Source organism: Myotis daubentonii, chromosome 12 (genome assembly GCF_963259705.1).
Source record: "Myotis daubentonii chromosome 12, mMyoDau2.1, whole genome shotgun sequence".
In the NCBI taxonomy this organism is placed as follows: domain Eukaryota; kingdom Metazoa; phylum Chordata; class Mammalia; order Chiroptera; family Vespertilionidae; genus Myotis; species Myotis daubentonii.
Genome location: NC_081851.1, coordinates 55,471,094 through 55,486,275, shown reverse-complemented (window position 1 = coordinate 55,486,275; position 15,182 = coordinate 55,471,094). Strand labels below are relative to the sequence as shown.

Here is a 15,182-nt window from a genome sequence, read left to right as displayed (position 1 = left end):
AGTCCAATTGGCAAGAAATTCTAGCAGAAGCTCATAAGTAAACTCTGAGAGCATCTTCTACATCTTCCTGACAGCCCAAAACCCGGGGGGATCTGGTGCTGGTGCCCTTCAGGCATGGTCTCTGTCCTCCAAGAATTCACCATCTGGTTGAGGAAGTACCACTGACACTGAAGCCATTAAAACACCTTGTAGCCCTACCCAGTTTGGCTCAGTGGATAGAGCGTGGGCCTGCGGACCAAAGGGTCCCAGATTTGATTCTGGTCAAGGGCATATATCTCGGTTGCAGGCTCCTCCCAGGCCCGGGGCCCTGGTCAGGGCTCATGCAGGAGGCAATCAATCGATGTGTTTTTCTCACATTGATATTCCTCTCTGCCTTTCCCTTTCTCTCCCACTCTATCTAGAAAATCAATGGAAAAATATCCCCGGGGGGAGGATTAAAAATAAATAAATAACACATTGTAAAAAAACAAACTCAAAATATTATTTAGGGTGTGACATAAAGTCTTTTCAAGTCTAGAGATCATCTCAGCCAGAGTTCCTCCTTGACACTACTGACATTTGGGGGCAGATAATTCTTCACTTGGGGTGGGGGTGGGTGGGAAGGGGAGCTGTCCTGTGCATTGCAGGATGTTTAGCAGCATCTCTGGCCTCCACCCACTAGATACCGGTGTCAAGCTCCCTGCCTTAGTTGTGACAACAAACAATGTCTCCAGATACTGCCAATCATCCTCTGTGGGTGAAAACTGCTCCCTGAGAACCACTGCTCTAGTGTAACTCCCCACCATTCTCAGTGTAATTAATGGGTATAGACTGACAGTCCTGCAGGAAGCCGGGGGAGGGGAGACGACTGTCCAGAGGGGAGACGACTGTCCGGGAAGGAGCCTGGTTCCTGACAGAGGAGGCAGCACCTGAGCTGGGCCTCCAAGCACGGGTAAGATGGGCTAAACTAGCTGGAAGGCCAACACTCCGCATTGGGGAACAGTGAGCTCAAAGGCAGAGAGGCGGGAACCAGCAGCATATCCAACATGGTCGTGCAAGTGTGCAATGCTCACAGGTGCCCAGATGAGGGGACAAGTGCGAGCTGAAATGCAGCCCACTCTCCCTGGCCAAGCCATGCCCCATGCGCGAAGCTGCGTCTGTCCAGAGGAAAGGGAGCCTTTTTCTTCGTACAAAGCTGTCTTGTGCTCTCCACCTCATAGGCTCATGGGGCTGCATCTGCCCAGATGAGGCCTCTCCTAAGGACACAAAGGCACCACAGAGGCCAGCCAAAGCCTCATGAGTGAGCACGACTTGGGATGGAGAGGAGACGCAGGCCAGCAAAGAGCCAGTTCTCTGTTGGGGTCTGATGGAGGCTCTAGCTCTCTCTGGCCCTTGTTGGTCCCACTATGTTCCTTTCCACTCTACCTGGTCTATGGTTACCCACCCTGCCCTGCAGAGACCCCCCACATGGAAGAACGAGAAGGAAGTTCATTCAAGAGCTCAAAGCAGGTTGAACCAAAAGGAGGAGGAAGGCTGAGAGAAGAATCTGGATCGGGAGACAGACAGCATCCAGTGTACCTAGGATGCAGGTTACTGTTCCTCTGCCACCTCAGCAGAGAGGCCCTACAGAGAGGCGGCTACCCCAGGGAGGTCCCCTCTACCTAGAGCACCTTCCCTCCTACCACTAGACCTTCAGAACCTGTAGGAACCCCTCACCCATTACCTTCCCTTCCTTTGTTCATCAATCCAGCAATGGGCCAAATCAAACTAAGGTTCAGGTGCTCTTGGGGATACATGAAGACTCTCCAAAGGGTCTTTTAAAGGCCTCACACAAGCCCTCCACTTGTCAAGCACTCTCTCATTCAGGTGTCCTGTCTGACCTCTCGGACGAGGGTTCCTGCTGTTTCTCATGATCACCTTCCTCCCACTTCCCCAAAGAAAGGCGCACTTCTTACTCATCCCAAATCTTACCATGTGCATTGATGTGGAGAGAAAGGCACGGTGCCAGAAGGGGACAGTCTCAATCCTGGTATCCATGTTGAAAAAGAGGAGAGACTAATAACTGGGCACATCAACGAGCCTCTGATTTTCTCCTTTAATTCAAAATGAAGGAGAACCTATTCCACTTGTCGACTGATAAGATTTTTGATGATTCACTCATGTGCTCTTTGGCATACAGCTCAAAAGGGGTTAGTAAAATTGAGAGACATTGTTGTAACAAAATTCCTTTCATGTCTTTGTACTTATGTATGTGAAACGATTTCTGAGCTCAGCTCTTGTATCTATTAAAAACAAAACAAAAAAATACAAAACACACACACACACACACCCCACATCAGAAATAGAATGCTGAACCCTAACCCCTTCTAGCAATGAGTAATAGTCATCCAAGGATATACGAACTAATTAGTGTAGGGGGAAAAAATAGCTTCATCTCATTAAGAGATGCGTTTCCAATTAAGCTTTATTTTTTATGCTTCCTTAGTATCTATTAAATTTTCTAATAGCATTTGTTTTGATTAATTGTGTACTAGTTGTCATGGTACAAACCCAGACAAAATGTTCCCTAACATTTAGAGTCTATGGTCACAGGAAATTTTAAAAATAAAATCATTTTATATACACAGCTTTGTTGGAGAGAAATATGATGAGGTGCTACATAAAAGACATTCAATCATAAAACATGTTAGGATAAAGTTCTGTAGGGGAGGTATAAATTCAAGGAGGAAAAGAGAAAGATGAAATGTCCACATTTAAGGACGAACTTCATGTATTTTTTAAAAGGATGATGGAGGTATCCAATCCTATAGTATTTCATTTAGAAACATTTTTCAGGGTACTAAACCAGTTTTATTTTAAAAAGTCAATATTTGCATACATCAGAAGGCACACCCTATGTAAGTATTTATACTATGAAGAATTTTTGAATGTTTGCTTCTAAAAATGTGCAGATACATAGGAGGGTGCAAGAAAAACGTTTAAAACACCTGGGTCATCAGTCCGGCTCTTGCCTGCGAGTAGAGTGTGCCTACAGTGAAAGCAATCAACAGCGTTCCCTAAATCTTGGGGGACCTGTGGGCACCCTCAAAGGGGAAGTAGGACTCTCACGGGTGCCCATTTCATCCTATCAATACTTTTCCTCGATCTTTTTTGTTTTCTTGCTTTATTCTAAGCTTTCCTCTAAAATCCCATGCTCTCTACTACAAATGCCCATCATACTTCTTCCCACGTGGCCTCAACCCTTCCTTTCTTCCAGAAGCTTTCAGTGCCCCCACCCCCACCCCCAGCCTTGTGGTGGCACCCACTGTTTCCTCCCATTTTCTCTTGCTTTGGGCTCGTCCTCACTCCCCAGCTAGGCCTTAAGTTTTCTCATCTGTGTTTCCAAGTCTCTCTCCTCAGCAGTAAGAAGGATGTGGATTAATAAGAATTGAGTGAGATGAAATTTGCAGAGTCTGGCCCCAAGCCTGGCTTGCAGCCAGACCTGGATACCCAGATGCGTTCAGCAAATACTTGCTAATCGTGCTGTTACATTTTCTCGCTGACGAGTGATTACAGAGGTCTGGGCATCCTAGCGTCCCCCTTCTTCTTCGCCCAGGAAACCAAGGACAGTTACCTAATTCCCAGGCCTCCTTAGGTCACTTGCTAGCCGGGAGTGACGAACCCGCCCTCCCCCGCCTGCTGCGCGCGCTGGGTCCGCTGGCGGAGGGGGGAGGGGGGGAGGAGGGAAGGCGGGGCGCGCGGCGGAGCCGGGGAGCTATGAGGTCATGCTCAGGTCACGTGACCGCTGCTGCACTGTCAACTGTGGTACAATTACCGAGACTGTCTGGGCTTGTGACATTCAAACTAGTATCTCTCCCTCCTCCCTCTCCAGAGCGAGCGCTGGCCCCTTTCACATCAAGGGACCGTCTCAAAAGTCTAGGACCCTGAAGGTTCTGCCTACAACTTAAGATCTGGGAAAGAAAGATTGAAGGGGAGAGAAAAAAAGTCCATGATTGCACTTCTTGCTGCCGCAGTTTGAAAACCATGTTTAAGCCCCGGGCTCTTTAAAATCTTTTCTGCCGCCGCAACTTGGCATAAGCATTAAAGAGCCTTTTAAAAATCGTCATACTCCTTAACCCATTAATTCCAGTTCCAGAATGCCTGCCTGTGGAAATAATCCAAACTGAGGCAAAGGTTTAAGTGCATAAAATCCATGCCTTGTTATTGAAACTAAAAACATGCATATATGATTAAATTGACTAGGTTACAGTATAAATAAGCAATATAATATTGGGCGGTCATTATAAATAGTGATTTCCAAAACATTTTCATGTCATGGAAAATGCATGAAAAAATGGCCATGGGGAGTATTTGTTGAGCATTGACTTATGTGCCAGATGTTTTTGCTAAATGCTTGATATGGATTGAGTCTTACAACCTCAGGAGACAGATACTATTATTATGCTTTTAAAAACTGGCCTAGAGAAGGAACTTCCTCAGGTTAGCTAGCTAATAAAGTATGAAAATTGAGGTTTAGAGTTTATTCAGAGGGCTTAACTGAGTAAGTGGCAGGGGCAGCATTTGAAGTCAGAGTATCTGAATCTCGAGTCCAGTCTCTTAACTCCCATGCTCTCAGCTGCCTGCCACAATAGTAACTTGTAGAGACCAGGATGCAACACGGTACATACACACCATCAGGTCAATAATGTGTATCCACATGTGTGCTCCTACACACAACATATGTAAAGAAACAAATAGAACAGACTCCACATTTCCTTGATGGTACCTCCAGTGGTACAATCACCAGTGAGATAAATTTTCTTTAAACTCTTCTGGATCTTCAAATTTTTCTACAATGTGTGTGTATTAATTTAACAAATAGGCAAAATGTTATATATAGATAAGCTGGAAGGTGGACATCCCCTGAGGGGTCCCGGACTGCGAGAGGGTGCAGGCTGGGCTGAGGGAGCCCCCCCCCCCCAGTGCATGAATTTTGTGCACTTGGCTTCTAGTATATAGATAAATTCCACTAAAAAGCCATGTGCCAATCACAGTATCATTTATTATAATGAAAATTTGAAAGTAGCTCAAATGTCAATTATTGTTTGGATGGTTAAATAAATTATAAAACACTAGAAGCCGAATGCACAAAATTCGTGCAGGGACCTCTGCCTCGGCCCTTACTGCGGCTATGTCCAGAAGGAAGGACGTCCGGAAGGACATCCAGTCTAATTAGCATATTATGTTTTTATTATTATAGGTGACAGGTACAATAATTTTCAGGCATGTAAAATGAAGCTACCAAAGATCAAGTATCACTATGTAAAAGATCACAGTATAAAGTGGTAGGCATATTATGTATAATTATTTGAGGATATCACTGTAAAATCTGAAAGAAAATAGAAAAGGGTAACTGTATCAGGATTTTTAAAACTTTTAAAACTTCTATAATGTTTTCCTATTTCTTGTATAACAATAAAAATATTTTCATTGAGTTAAGGTTCAGTGATCAAAATTAGCATGAAACACATGGGAATCTGTTTTTTCCTTTCTGTTTTATCTCATTTCATTGCCAAAACACCCCAAAGAGACTAGGCCTTTTCTCTTCCATTTTACTGATAAGAAAGGTGAGGCAAAGAGAAGGTGAGTTTCTTGGAGAAAACTAGCAAACAAGTGGCAACCCTGGGACTAGAACCTCCCGCCCCAGGTGGCTGTAAGCCACACCTCTCCTCTGTGAAGGGCTGCACGGCACTGCCTGAAGCACACAAGCTACAGATATTAAGACCCTGAACTCTGAGATGCAAGTGTGGATTCTCTCCAGTGGGTCAGAGCCTGGAAGCAGGAAGCACGCCCGATTTATGCTCTTTGTCTTCAGAGTGGGAACGCCTAAGGCTTTCTCCATCCACCCTCCAAACCCATCTACCCACACCCACACACACAGCCTGCCTTATCCCCAAAACAGGCTCCCAGAAAACATGCCTTGCCCTTGGATGAAGAGAAGGTCAGTAGATTTGCAGTTTGTCCTTCCCCACTCCCCTGGGGGTACAAGTCCTGCTCACTGCCCTCAGAAGAGGAACTGTGACCCCATAGGCCAGCATATGTCAAAGGCCAGTTGCAAACCAGGTGGGCACCAGAGAAGCAAACCTGGGAAGAGAGATCAGAAGAGGTCAAAGGTCAACAGCAGTGGGTGAAGCTAGCAGTGGGGACCCGGGAAGCTGAAGTGCCCCAGAGAACATGGTCCCTTATTTAACAACGTGGGATTTGCCAGGTTCACACAACAGCTAGAGAGAGTAGGAGTGAGCCTAATCTAAAGCCCTAGGGAATCAAAGGCCAGGCGATGACTCCATAGAACCAGGCTCTGTCATCTGTTCAACACACCTAGTGCCATTCCTGCTTACCCCATCTCTCTGTTCTCATGGGGTCAGAGCCAGTACCCAATCTCTGATTCCACTTCACTTGGGGGTCAAGTGACCCCATAGTTCAAAGTTGCAAAAACCTGGGAAGTCACGGGCAAAGGAGTAACTCCCCCTCTGGGGAAATAAGCCCAAACTCCAAAGCACATGAAACAAACCAATGGGCTGAGAGTCCAAAGATGTGTCCAAGTCCAAGAATTCCAGAGCCAGGTGGGGAAAGGTTCCAGAAGCAGGAGGAGTCAGGAAGAGTCGCGACTTGAGTGGACCAAAAAGAGGGACTTGCTATAAAGAGCTCAGAGAAACCCGAAGATCCCACCGATGCAGTAATGTCACAGAAAGTTCAGACATGGGGCTGAGCCCGCGTTTACCAACCCCAATGGCTGGGTGGGCCCCTAAGGAGGAGAAACGGAGGTGGCAGTGCTTGGATGGGGTGATGCTTGTCATTAGTGCATTTAAGTGTTTGTTCCCACCTTGAAGTGGAAACCATGGAGTACCTGAACGCTAGCAGCTCCTGCTACTGAAGATAAAGTGGAGTTAATGGTACTTTCTGTAAGAAAAGGAATGGCATTGGCCCCAAATGCTACTTACAGGGGGCTTTTCAGGGGGAATATAAAGTGTTACCTATAAAAATACCTGTGCATTGGTCTGAGCTGGCTGGTGACTGGCTGACTTGCTTTGATATTTCTGTGGGGTCAGTGTGGTTTCCTTTGTGCCAAGAAGGGGAGGGGCAGGTGTTATATTAGAAACCTAACAGAGAAGCTGGTACATTTCACACAATAAAATGAAGGCATGGCCCTTCCATGCTTGCAAGTCCTCAATGGCTTTCCACTGTACATAGAATAAACCTGAATTCGTCGTGTGCCATTCATAAGACCCTCCCCCTTCCCTCCCCTCTCCCCTTCACTCACTGAGTGAAGCTCTACTGGCCTCCTCTCTGCTCCTCAAACTGGCATCGCTTTTTCTGCCTCGGTGCCTTAATTTGTGGTTCCTTCTGCTCAGAATGCCCTTCCTTTCTCCCCACTCCCAGCCTCCTCCTCTGCTGTTTGCATAGCCAGCTCCTTCTTGGGCGTTAGGTGCACAGGGGCCCTACTTGAGCAGGGGTCAGGGAAGGCCTCACTGCCCAGAGCCCTGCACTGAGCTCAATCTGAAATCGCCAGTTGCCCACTTGTTTGGTGTCCTCTTCCCAGTCCTGACGCCTCCCCGTACCCCCATCCCATGAGTCACATTAGAATATTCCTTTCGGAAAGCTGGGGCCTTAATTGTCCTGTTCACTGCAAGGGATGTAAAGCCTGGTAGAGCACCTGCCATTTGGTAACCACTCAATAAATATTTGTGGAGTGAATGAATGAATAAATGAATGAGAGAGCTGCTGATTGGAATTTATCCAAGTGAAAACCCGGGGCTCACACGCCAAACCAGAAAAGACAAGACTCTTCTTCAAACTCTTTATTGTTCCCCTTCCTTCAATGGAGCCCAGTGCATCTTGCTTCCTCTTTCTCCCCTCCTCACTCCCTATCTCCCTCCCCTCCTCCCTTTCACAGAGCTCCATTAGCACCTGCTCTGTGCCAGCTCTGGGCTAGGTACTGTGCCACCTTCCTACCCGCTCTGCTCCCCAACATGCCCCCTGTGCCCTGACCTCCCACAAGGTCCCAGTCTTTTCCTGGGCTCCCTCAAGTCACATCCCTCGTGCAGTCACCCACTGGTACTCCTTCTCTGTGCGCCTTCATTACAACCGAGCCCTGAGGCCAGAACAACCTGGTAAGAGAAAGGAAGGATTCTCTGAGGATCCAGCTATGGCCATGTATTTGCTACATATCTGACCTGCAGGGAGTCGAAGTTCTGGAGCTTCTATATGGTAACTTTTTCATAAAATGAATGACAACAACATGGTCTTTTCAGGTTTTTTCTTTGCAGTCCCAAGTGTCTTAGCTGATTATGACCTTGAACAGTGTCCTTGCTTCTTCTGAGCTTCGGATTCAAATGAACCTTTGGCTCTCAAGATTCCTTCAAGGTCTAAACATTCTGGAACCTCTGGGACGTGAATCCACCCAGATTTGTAGCCACCAGGATGAGTTAACACATCACCCTGTATGGGCTTATCTCCCAGTGACAAAAGAATGTGCTCAGTTCTATCACGCCAAGTGTGTGTGGGAGGGTGTGGTGACTGGGCCAAGAGTCTGCCAGGACTGTCTCTCCGATTTGGAGATTCTTTCGCTGTGTCTGCAGAGAGAGTGGAGTAGCCTGCCTCCCCATAAAGGGCCGCTGACCTGCAGGAAAAGGCCACGGGGTGGGTGAGCTGTGAGATAGGGCAGGAAAGCATTGGGCACCACGAGAGAGTGCAGGTTTATCGTGCTTTAGAACAGTTTAGAAAGGTGGGATGGACGCGGTCCTTTCCCAGTACCTTCAATAACAGGTGTGATTTCAGGATGAGGTAATGATTTAGAAGGATATAGAGGGACAGAAACAGAGGAAAGCATAGCAAGGGGCAGACTTGAGCAAATTTCCCCTGGAGAGCTCAGTAAGGAGCTGCACTTGCTTCCCAGAGGTGGGGGGGAGGTGGGTATGATTGGCCTAGAGTAGATCTGCTGACCCACTTCCAGGACCCTGGGACCCCGGAGACAGAGAGGAAGCCCTGCGGCATTTTCTGTTCTGCCGGTCTGCTCTCCCTGCCTTCTCTGAGCTTGCAGTCCATGCTCAAGCATCCCCTTTGCTTCTGGCTCTCCAGGCAGCTCAAAATCAGAACTAACTCTGTACTCTTCCTCCACCAGTCACCCTTGCCAACAAGATTCCTGGGGTGGAGGCCTCCGTGAGGGGCAGGGCCTAGCTGGCTGTGTTTCAGACCCTCCAGCCCTCCCCCAGCAGGCAGTGAGCCTACCAAAGCAGCCTTGCCCTAACTCAGCACAGCCTCTGTCTGCATCTGCAGCAAACAGCTTCCCTTGCACCTCAGGAGGAAGTGTTAATGAGGAAAGGGGTGGGGAGGGTTGGGCCTGCCTGTGGTTGTAACAGTTTGCTCACGAGGAATGAGGAGCTAAAAGGAGAAAGGCGCCTTCTTGAGGATAGGACAGTTAACAAGGCGGGTGGGAAAAGATCAACCAAAGAACTTGTATGCATATATGCATAACCCATAAACACAGACAATAGGGTGGTAAAGGCTTGGGGTGGGAGGGTGGGCGAGAAGGGGTTAATGGGAGGAGGACATATGTAATACTTGCAATAATACATACTTTTTTTAAAAAAGGATGCCTGTACATTTGTACCAGCCAATTAACAAGTGCCAGTGCATGCATTTCTAAAGCAGAGACCCCTATGGGAGTGCAGCTATCAGAATGGTGACAAACAGCCCACCAGATGGCCAAGGCTAGCGCTGGGGCTACAGAAAGGTAAAGGCTAAGGTTCGCCTCCCATGGCTGAGGCCCCTAAGGCTGACCCAGCCTTTAACTTTGCACCCAGGCCCAAAGCAAACCTCCTCCCCCATGTATTTCCGAGGGAGGGAGAGATGCACTAGGGCCCCAGGTTTGCCCAGGAGGTAACCAACCCTGAGAGGTGAGGCAGGGGCATAGTATTGCCTGAGTTCAGGCTCCACCCATCCACAGCCTTCCCCAGGGAGCAGAAGAGAAGGGTTTTCTTGTCGAGCACCATCCCTGGACTACAGTGCAGGCCCTCATTCTCCCTACCTCTGCCCCCATCTCCCATCCTTGCCCTTTTCTGTGGCACAATCTAGGGGGCGAAGAGGAGAGAGACTCCGGAGGCCTCCATTCAGGAAGCAGAGCCAGGCAGGAAAGAAGGACATAGCTATCAGAAATGTCTGTTCAGAACCTACGACGTGCACATCCAACAGAAATAATGAGGCATCAGGGAATGCAAAGAAGGAAGGAGACACACTGTCCCTGCCCACGTGGAGCTGAGTCTAGGAAGGTGGGACAAGTGGAAACAGAGGCTCCTCGTAAATGAAGGTGAAGTACTCGATGGAGCTGCTGTCCTACAGCCGGGACTGTGGGCTGCCAGGCATGGTGGGCCACCAGTCTATGTTTTGCTGAGGGGCCATTATGAGGGAGGAGACTGGAGCCCATGGGTTGAGAGGGCTGAGAAGGAGAAGGTTGAGGGGAAAGAGAGAGTGCCTGGCAGCTTTGGGAGAGAGAAAATTGGGGAGAAACAGAGATTTAAATGGGACTTAAGGGAAATGTTGCCCCACAGGCACTAAACTTTTCATAAAACCTGACTATTAATTTTTTTGGAGATGAATTAATGTCACGCCCCAGTAATGGATGGTAGCCAGTTTAGGGGGCCAGAGCTCGGGTAGGCCAATGGGGTGCAGACACTCCTGGGTGACGTCAGGAAATGGGGTTCCAGGTGTCAGAAGGAGCAGCAGCTGGGGGCTGGGTCTGCTGGGAAGGGACTGCTATGCTGGGCCTGGAAAGATGACTAGGAGAGAAGTCAGAAGGAGAGAAGGCAGGAGGAGAGAAGGTGGAAAGAGAGAAGGCAGGAGGAGAGAAGGTGGAAAGAGAGAAGGTAGGAGGAGAGAAGGTGGGAGGAGAGAAGGCAGAAGTCTCTGAGAGTAGGGGAACCCTGATTAAAAAGAAAAAATGTAAGGCAGTGTGAAACTGTGATGGAAAGCCTTGGGGCCTGGACAGGTAGGAGGAGTAGAGGCGGGAGTGGATAGGACATACAGGTCACTGACTCTAATCTCTTCCAGTCTATGTATCAATGAATTTGATGACCTCACACAAGAGCTGGTAGGGTATTTATCATCTCTCACTTGGGCTGATAGATTGTTCCTAATGGGGCTTCTACCTCCAGTCTCTCCCTCCCTCCAATGTGTCTTCCACATACAGTGACACTAAAATCATCTTTGAGAAGTCCAGTTTCCATGATTTCATTCTTATCTAAAGTCCTTCAATGACCCTACACTCCTCCTCCCCACCACCCCACCAGAATCAGTGTAACTCCTAAGCAGGGCATGCAGCACCACCTCATCAAGCTTCCTGTGCCTTCCCAGCTTCAACATGGTCACTCCCCGTTCACCCCTCACACTCATCACAATGAACCACACACCATTCCTCTAACACCACTTGCTTTTTCACTCCTTGGGGCCTTAGCATATGCTTTCCCCCCTTTTCCTGGAGGACTTTCCCTGGCTCCATTGCCAATACCCCAGAAGCTTTCTATGACCCTCTCTTCCTTGTATATAGCACTAGGCTGGCCTTTCCACGTTGTATCATTTTCATGATCCTCATGATAATGTTTGTGAGTCTGTGACTAGCGAAAGCACAGGACCAGATCGCATTCTTTGCCCCCCAGCACCTAGCACAGGGCCTCGCTAGCTCTTTATTGGCATTCAGAAAACGTTTATTGAATGAGAGAATTCGTAACTCGCAAGGGCCCACATAGAAGATACCCTTTGGAGACTCTGTCTAGCTGACAAAGACCCCCTTTTCTCTGAGAACTGAATACCAACTGGACCCTAGGAGGACATCTGATCTGAGCTGGGCCAAAGGGACTCTCAGGAAAGCGGAACAAACTCCAAGAGAAGCACATTTGTTTCTGGAACCACAACATGTAAAATTGGGAATGTAAACTTTGTGGGGCATGCTTACTCCGTCATTTAAGCTGCGCAGTAGAGAAAGTCACTCCTTGAAGTAAGAAAATGAAGTGGCCACCCAGGGAATTTCGGATGGTTTCCTGGTCCCCACGTCCAGCCCTCTCCTGAGACCAAGATAGAGTCCTGTCCTTTGGTTCTGGGAGGCACCCTGTTGAGCAATAACCTGTCCCTAAATTTCTGTACCTTATACAGTCCTTACAGCACAAACCAACCTTTGCTGTTGGCAGTTACTTGGGGTTTTTCCTCTTTAAAAATATTTGATTTTAATATAGAAGTTAAACTCTAACTTATAGAGTTTAATACATTAGGCTCTAAATCACCATACTGTGCAGAGCTGGTCACATTATTTACAGGGCCCAATGCAAAGTGAAAAGGTGGTGTCCTTTGTTCAAAAAGTGCAAGGAGAGGGACTAAACTATAAAGCTTTTTCCTTGTTTCTGCAGCCTCTCTTCTGATTTGTCATCGTTTTTATTTACAATGTTAATGACTAAGGGAATAAAAATTAAAAGTTTAAATCATAAGCATGAATTTTATTATTTATCTTCATATTGTGCCATGCCCAAATGGAGAGTCACCAAACTTACAGTGTGTATTTCTTGGCTTCTCCCAGAATATTCATCAAGCTGGCGGGAAGAGACGACCCCAAGTCTCCTCAGGCACTGACTGAGCTGTTTGATGGGAACTCTGTCGGTCATGGGGATACTTGGCAGGGCAAGTACAGACCCTCATAAGCTCCTGAAGTTCCCGCCCTGAGACTCAGGCCCAGTAGCTTGACAACTGCTGTGTCTTCTTTCCCACAGATCTATGTGCTATGTGCTGGCTGGGGTCAGGGAAGTCCTGCCATTACAGCATCGGCCATTACGGCAGGCTGGCTGACCCAACCCACAGAAGACACGTGAACCCAGGGTCTTTAAACCTCTACACCAGGATGTGCTCAGTATCTGGTGGGCAAGATGCTCACCTTCATTGAGTCACCTGCTGAATGGAGCTGACAGCCAGGGTGCTGATGGCCACTATTATGCCCAGTCATAAGACCCTGCAGAGCATGTACACCCCCCCTCTGACCCTCCCTGCATGCACACTAGGACCTCACCAGGGGCAGAGGGCAGCAATATTACTGGGTGAGGAAGAGGAAGGCTGGGACACAGGAAGCTGGGAAGTGGTAGCTAAGAACCCATCCGAGGGAGATGGGTAGGCTTTGGGAGTTTGCACCATGTATGAGCCAAGGCTCCAAGCAATAGTTCATGCTCTGAAGCCACATGGGGCTTCACTTACAAAACACACATTCAAAGTTAAATTAAGAATTTCAGGCCCAGCTGGCGTGGCTCAATGGTTAAGCATCAACCTATGAACCAGAAGGTCACGGTTCAATTCCTGGTCATGGCACATGCCTGGGTTGCGGGCTCAATGCCCAGTGTGGGGTGTGCAGGAGGCAGCTGATCAATGATTCTCTCTCATCACTGATGTTTCTATTTCTCTCTCCCTCTCCCTTCCTCTCTGAAATCAATAAAATTAAAAAAAAAATTTTAAACAGAATTTCAAGGCAGTGGTTACAGAAAATTAAACCCCAAGCACTGAACTGTTTTGAGCAGGGAGCCCTGTGTGAGTGACTGCACCGGTCACATATGCCCATGGAGTTGACCCTGTACACAAGAGGAAGATCTCTAAATCTCTTTAAACAACCTAAGTACAGGCTGTTGAAATAAAAGGAGGAAAACATTCTTCACATACTTACTAAAGAAATTTAGAGCACTCAGACCCATAAGCCAAAAATACCACTCACATCTCACCATGAGGATGAGCTAAAGAACAGACATCTTGTCTTTACTCCCTTCAACCAGACTGCAGAACTGAGCAGAAGCTGTGGTATGGATGGATGAACTGGAATTAGATTTCTAAGCATTAAGTCGGGCTTTATTCCAAAGTAGAATGCCTTTAGCTATTCAAAGGGTATTTCTTAAAAGAAGATAGAATGATATCAGAGCAACAAAGAAGAGGAAACATGACTAGTTTCTTTGCCTTAATACATGCTTTTATGGCTCAGAAGTTCAGCATGAGCTTCATTTCCCAGAGGTTTATATTAAAAACTTCCTGTTGGGATTGGCTCCAAATAAGGCCTTTCGCATTTCTGGCATCTTTTGATGGGCTAAGAGATCCAGTCGACTCTCTAGAGTATTGGAAACCTTTATATTCTGAATGCTACTGTAGACCTCCACACCTCCCGCTGCATTCATAGGCAGGTGCACCTCTCGATCAAGGTGGACATTCACACTTTTTTGGGAGACTGTCTTGTATTGAGTGATGGCTTTTTTCACTGCATCCTCAACCAGGAGGTGGTCCTGTGGCCTACAGCGTATAATCACCTCAGGCTCCAGCAGTCTGAACAGACCTTGTAGCACCAGTTTATACAACATCTTCTGGTAGACTTCTGGGTCTGACACAATCCTGATGAGTCTCAGCTTTGCTTCACTTAGCAACTCTGAGATGAGGTCATTTCGGGCTTTCAGGAAATTCAGCCTTGCTTGACTCCTCATGATGGACATCTGGATTTTCTTCTGCTGCTCTATCTGCTTTTCCTTTTTCTCATAATACTCCATAATCTTCAGTCGTTGGGTTTGCACAAGGCATCCTTTCTCAATGTTATATTCTTCCTCAGCCTTGACATCTATTTGTTCTGCCTTCTCAATGGCTTCCTGCTCAATGAAAGCCATCATGTACTTAATGCGCTTCTGCACGTCGGCATCACTCAGGGCCATGGCTGCTCCTGGAAAGGGAGGTGGAAGGAGAGCTGGCAGACCCTCTGGTTCCTTTGATTAGGGCAGAGTTTTAGGAGTTCCACTTCCTTAGCTGTGGAGTGCATGAGGGGAGGAAGGAGAGTCAACATCCAAAGAAAAAATCCTGGAGACCATCTATCGGCTGCTCATTTCACAGATGAGGAAACTGATGCCTAAAGAGGGAAAGCTACCTGTCTGAGGTCATACCTCAGAAGAAGAAAGACTTGAACCTGAGTTCCTAGAGTTCTCTCTTTATTATACTTACCACCTTTTTGTCATCAAATAATAATGAGACAATCAGGACAGACCTAGTCCAGAAGTTTTCTAGGCAGTTATGGTTCAATACACAAAAAAGCATATACTATTTATGCCACAGAAACAAAAAGAATTACAAGCTACTACTATGAGCAATTGTATGCCATAAATTGGAAAACCTAG

The 15,182-nt window shown here is 47.4% G+C and overlaps 1 protein-coding gene across 1 annotated transcript; it reads right to left on the bottom strand.

The window, feature by feature from the left end:
• Window positions 1-14,022: 14,022 nt before the first annotated feature.
• On the bottom strand, window positions 14,023-14,811 carry ATP6V1E2 (ATPase H+ transporting V1 subunit E2). The gene has a single exon (XM_059660743.1). The coding sequence runs from the start codon at window positions 14,724-14,726 to the stop codon at window positions 14,046-14,048; it is 681 nt and encodes a 226-aa protein (XP_059516726.1). The 5' UTR covers window positions 14,727-14,811; the 3' UTR covers window positions 14,023-14,045.
• Window positions 14,812-15,182: the final 371 nt, after the last annotated feature.